The sequence below is a fragment of the Oncorhynchus tshawytscha genome, unplaced genomic scaffold (assembly GCF_018296145.1).
Source record: "Oncorhynchus tshawytscha isolate Ot180627B unplaced genomic scaffold, Otsh_v2.0 Un_contig_7588_pilon_pilon, whole genome shotgun sequence".
Lineage (NCBI taxonomy): Eukaryota > Metazoa > Chordata > Actinopteri > Salmoniformes > Salmonidae > Oncorhynchus > Oncorhynchus tshawytscha.
In genome coordinates this window covers 159,001-165,000 of record NW_024609634.1, presented here as the reverse complement: position 1 = coordinate 165,000, position 6,000 = coordinate 159,001, and the positions used below count along the sequence as shown (strand labels likewise).

The following is a 6,000-nucleotide window of genomic DNA, read 5'->3' as shown; positions in this document are numbered from 1 at the left end:
TTGTGTTTCTTGGCCCAAGCAAGTCTCTTCTTCTTATTAGTGTCCTTTAGTTGTGGTTTCTTTGCAGCAATTCAACCATGAAGGCCTGATTCACACAGTCTCCTCTGAACAGTTGATGTTGAGATGTGTCTGTTACTTGAACTCTGAGAAGCAATTATTTGGGCTGCAATCTGAGGTGCAGTTAATTGTCCATTTCTGAGGCTGGTACCTCTAATGAACTTATCCTCTGCAGCAGAGGTAACTCTGGATCTTCCTGCGGTGGTCCTGATGAGAGCCAGTTTCATCATAGAGCTTTATAGTTGTTATGACTGCAGTGGAAGAAACTTTGAAATGCCTTGTAAATGTTCCGGATTGACTGACCTTCATGTCTTAAAGTAATGATGGACTGTCGTTTCTCTTTGCTTATTTGAGTTGTTCTTGCTATAATATGGACTTGGTCTTTTAGCAAATAGGGGTATCTTCTGTTTACCCCCCCCCTCTACCTTGGAATGAGTAGGTTTGTCCAAACTTTTGACTGGTACTGTAAAGATACAGGCTACATGATATAGATACACATGTACACGTGTATACAGTGTGTCAATGTTGTGTGGGTAGGTATGTTTAATACCTAGATACAGTTAAAGTCAGAAGTTTACATACACTTAGGTTGGGGTCATTAAAACTCGTTTTTCAACCACTCCACAAATTTCTTGTTAAATTATAGTTTTGGCAAGTTGGTTAGGACATCTACTTTGTGCATGACACAATTAATTTTTCCAACAACCATGTACAAACAGATTATTTCACTTATAATTCACTGTATCACAATTCCAGTGGGTCAGAAGTTTACATAAACTAAGTTGACTGTGCCTTTAAACAGCTTGGAAAATTCCAGAAAATGATGTCATGGCTTTAGAAGCTTCTGATAGGCTAATTGACATCGTTTGAGTCATTTGGAGGTGTACCTGTGGATGTATTTCAAGGTCTACCTTGAAACTCAGTGCCTCTTTGCATGATATCATGAGAAAATCAAAAGAAATCAGCCAAGACCTCAGAAAAAAAATGTAGATCTCCACAATTCTGGTTCTTCCTTGGGAGCAATTTCCAAATGCCTGAAGGTACCACGTTCATCTGTACAAACAATAGTACGCAAGTATAAACACCATGGGACCACGCAGCTGTCATACCGCTCAGGAAGGAGATGCGTTCTGTCTCCTAGAGATGAACGTACTTTGGTGCGAAGAGTGCAAATCAATCCCAGAACAATTGAACGAATCCTATATCGACATAACCTGAAAGGCCCCTCAGCAAGGAGGAAGCCACTGCTCCAAAACCACCATAAAAAGTCAGACTACGGTTTGCAACTACACATGGGGACAAAGATCATAATTTTTGGAGATATATCCTCTGGTCTGATGAAACAAAAATAGAACTGTTTGGCCATAATGACCATCGTTATGTTTGGAGGAAAAAGGGGGAGGCTTGCAAGCCGAAGAACACCATCCCAACAGTCAAGCATGGGGGTGGCAGCATCATGTTGTGGGGGGTGCTTTGCTGCAGGGGCTGGTGCACTTCACAAAATAGATGGCATCATGAGGAAAGGAAAATGATGTGGATATATTGAAGCAACATCTCAAGACATCAGTCAGGAAGTTAAAGCTTGGTTGCAAATGGGTCTTCCAAATGGACAATGGAAAACAGAGTCAAGGTATTGGAGCGGCCATCACAAAGCCGTGACCTCAATCCTATAGAAAATGTGTGGGCAGAACTGAAAACGCGTGTGCGAGCAAGGAGGCCTACAAACCTGACTCAGGAAGAATGGGCCAAAATTCAACCAATTTATTGTGGGAAGCTTGTGGATGGCTACCCAACACATTGCCCTAAGTTAAACAATTTAAAGGCAGTGCTACCAAATACTAATTGAGTGTATGTAAGCTTCTGACCGACTGGGAATGTGATTAAATAAATAAAAGCTGAAATAAATCATTCTCTCTACTATTATTCTGAAATGTCACATTCTTAAAATAAAGTGGTGATCCTAACTGACCTAAGACATGGACTTACTAGGATTTAAGTGTCAGGAAATGTGAAAAACAGAGTTTAAATGTATTTGGCTAAAGTTTATGTAAACTTCCGACTTCAACTGTATATTTACAGTCATAGATATACAGTACTAGGTATAGAAATACATGACATAGATATGTATCTGGACCTGTATTTCTAGATCTGGTTTTATGTACCCAAAAGCAAAGACTTTGGTGGAGTTGAAGTAGCGAGATAGGTCTGAGCCCTTCACTATCCTCCTCACCTGTGAGACAGAGAGTGAGAGAGAGATGGCGGGGGATAGAGAGAGAGAAATATTTTCATATATATATATATATATATATATATGAGAGAGAGAAATATATATATATATACATATAAATATATATATATAAATATATACAGTATATATAGAGAGAGAGAGAAAGAGAGAGAGGAGAGAGAGAGGGCAATAGTCAGAGCAACAGAGGATTTAAATTGAAAATAAAAAGTTGTGAAACATAAAGACGATACAGAGTGTGTGTGGAGGGGGGGGGGGTCATGCGTGAAGGAGTGTCCAGGTTATTTTCCCATTATCCCTTGTCCTATACCATATCTTGTACTTCCTTTGCCTGGGCTGTGAAGGCTGGGCTGGTGTGAGAGGAGAGACCAGAGGAGTAGTTCCTGTTGAGGATAGAGAGTCTAGCAGTATACTGCTGTTGTACCCTGGGCTCCAGTACCCACACCCTGTACTCTGGAGGGAGGGAGGGGGAGAGACTTACTGGCATGTTACATATCAAATAACCAGTCGTAGTGTGTGTGTGTGTGTGTGTGTGTGTGTGTGTGTGTGTGTGTGTGTGTGTGTGTGTGTGTGTGTGTGTGTGTGTGTGTGTGTGTGTGTGTGTGTGTGTGTGTGTGTGTGTGTGTGTGTGTGTGTGTGTGTGTGTGTGTGTGTGTGTGTGTGCGTGCGTGTGTCCCAGGTTATTTTCCCAAAATCCCTTGCTCACCCAGGAAGTACCATGCCAGAGTTGCTCCTCCCGAGAGGATGATGATGGTGACGATGACAAGGAAGGCTAGGAGACACCTGCAGGGTCGTCTCAACATCTTAGAGGACGTCATGGAGGCTTCATTACTGGGCCCCACCTGTAAACAACAACAACAACAAACACACACACACACACAATGCGACCCAGTTAACAACTGGCCTCGGATCACAGTTTACAGTATTATACTGTATAATCAGGTCTGTAAGAACAGTGGATGAGGATTCTGCACAGACCAGTGCAGAGGCCTCATTCTAAAGCTAGAACTAAAACTGACTTTGATCTAAGGTCAGTTGTACCATTCCCCATTCATAGGTTAGGTTTAGGATTTGAGGAGATTAACCTGACCCCAGATCTGTGTCTATTGTCAACTTCTTCCTGCAGCATAAACCAGCATAAGGCCTGCAGATAGCTATAATAAATGTAGGTGAAGCCTGAAGCCCTGGACAGAGCATTATTCTTATAAAATAAACTATAGGCTATTATAGAATGACTAAACCAATGTGCATTGAACATAAAATAAATATATTATTTATTTTATATAGTATCTAAATCATAGGCCTACATTGTCAATATACTGACCCATTCCAATGGCAGGTCCACAGGAGCTGGTGCTACCTCCAAATCACAGGAGCGCGACTTTTTGGAGCCGTGCCCGAGCGCCATAGCTTCACAAATCCGTTATTCCGCGCGAGACCATCTCCGTCCAAAAAAAAGACCGGTGGAGGATAGTTGGAGCGTTTTATTTCTTCATGTATCTCGGTAGAATATCCGTCCAGTCAGACATGTCGGCAACGACCGCTAGTAACGACAAGGGAGACAACTTTTTATTTGCTAGTCCAAAGGTAGGCTAGAGCCCTCGGTCAACATTTCCAAAATTGCGTTGGATCTCCCGAATTCCCATTGGACCATATAGGCTAGTAGCCTAAACTTTAACCAATAATAGCAATAGCCTCAAATATAAACTTATTTATTAAACGCATTCAAAATGATTGATTGCGAGACATTTATTCTCTCTCTGGTAACTGTCAAAACATTAAACATTTAAGAATAGTCCTCGTTAAGCCTGTAGCACCGGGATAGGGATAGGGATAGGTAACGCACGTAGGCTCTAATGACATCACCAGTCGACGCCTAACAACAGCCCGGCCCCCGGATCCCACAACAGGTATGCCTATGTCCTCTAGACGTAAATTAGTCCAACGGGAGTGTTTGTAAAATGGATAACTCACAACACAGTCAGTTAATTTTTTTATTATTTTAACCTTTATTTAACTAGGCAAGTCAGTTTTATTTTTTAAAATGTTTTTTTAATTTCCGAACTGAATATTTTTTATATATTTTTTTATTAACAACAAATCAATACATAAAGCACATGAGGGAACACAAGCATACATAGATTACAAACAATGGACAATCGAGCTAGGGGCGGGGCTGGGGGCGGGGCTAGGGGGCACAATATCACATTACAATTACACAAGGACCTTAAGGGACATGCATATACTTACAATTCTAACAGCTTTTTTGTTAGTAGAGCATTTAACCGTCTTAAAATACAGTTCAATTTCTTTTTGTAGGGTACGAAAATGTGGTTTTCTGTTTGTAAATTTACATTTGTGTATATGAAATTTGGCCAAAAGAATAATGAAATTAATTACATAAAAATGATTCCGCTTATTTCTATTGTATGTAAAGAATCCAAACAGTACATCTCTCCACAATAGTGTAAAATCTTCATAAATGTGTTCAATTATAAATCTACTGATGTCTTGCCACAGTTTTCTTACATGAATACAATGCCAAAAAAGATGCAACACTGTTTCTGGGTGGTCATTACAAAAGGAGCAATTTGAGTTGATGTTTTCCTTAAACTTCTTCATATAGTGGTTGGCAGGATAATATTTATGAATAATTTTAAAGGAAACTTCCTTAATTTTGTTAACAAGTAGGTATGTGTGTGGCAACATCCAAACTTTTTTCCAACAGATATTATCAATAAATCCATTCCAATAAGGCATGACATAAGGTATAGATACAACATCCTGCTGAAACAAGGATCGTATCGCTCTGTTGTTGAATGGACCTAGGCAAGTCAGTTAAAGAACACATTCTTATTTACAATGACGGCCTACCCTGGCTGATTGGCCGAAATATCAAAAACTCAGTCAAACAGTCTATGTTAGACAATAAATCTTTATCGATTGCTGTCAATAAGGTTGTAATACAATTCAGCTGCCTTATACATTTTTTCAGTTCTAACTTGGAGTAATGATCATTTACAAAACCAAAAAATAATTTGAACTGCAAAGTTGGTCTGTGCAATAAACCAGCACTACATTTGTTTTTAAACACATATTATCAACATTATTATTTAAATATGTTATTGAATTGTCTGGTTAAATAAATGTAATCTTAAATGAACAAAAAACAGTTTGGAACATCAGCCACTTTCCACATGATTTTTCAGAGACATTACATTCAAGATGGCCATGTTATACACAACATAATAATACATTCTTCATTTCTACTGAGAGATTTATCAGTATCAGATCAGTATTTACTGGGAGCACAATCATAGTATCATATTGATATCATAAATAGATGTAGTACTGTCATGAGAGGTAGAAAAGTGTTCAGAAGTGGTATAAAAACGTATCCCTGAGCAGATCAACAGAAACCATATGACATGAGATGTATACGGTCTGATATAGCACGTCTTTCAGCCAATCAGCATTTATAACGGCAACTGTATGATATGAATGATGATGTGAGTATAACAGAACTCATATGGCAGGCAAAAACCTGAGAAAAAATCCAACCAGGAAGTGGGAAATCTGAGGTTTGTAGTTTTTCAACTCATTGCCTATCCAAGATACAGTGTAAATTTGGTCCTATTGCACTTCCTAAGGCTTCCACTAGATGTCAACAGTCTTTAGAACCTTGTTTCAGGCTCCTA

The 6,000-nt window shown here is 39.3% G+C and overlaps 1 protein-coding gene across 2 annotated transcripts in view; it reads right to left on the bottom strand.

Moving 5' to 3' along the window:
• Positions 1–4,107, bottom strand: part of LOC121845347 (transmembrane protease serine 6) — a 39,025-nt gene extending 34,918 nt beyond the window's left edge. The window contains exons 1-4 of one of the 2 annotated variants that reach the window (XM_042316518.1): positions 3,627–4,107; positions 3,009–3,144; positions 2,613–2,755; positions 2,220–2,287 (exon numbers count right to left, since the gene is read on the bottom strand). In XM_042316518.1, the coding sequence (XP_042172452.1) occupies positions 2,220–2,287; positions 2,613–2,755; positions 3,009–3,144; positions 3,627–3,710 (431 nt within the window). In that variant the 5' untranslated portion in view covers positions 3,711–4,107. The remainder of the gene's footprint in view (positions 1–2,219; positions 2,288–2,612; positions 2,756–3,008; positions 3,145–3,626) is intronic. The other variant, XM_042316517.1, reaches the window with a different exon arrangement.
• Positions 4,108–6,000: the final 1,893 nt, after the last annotated feature.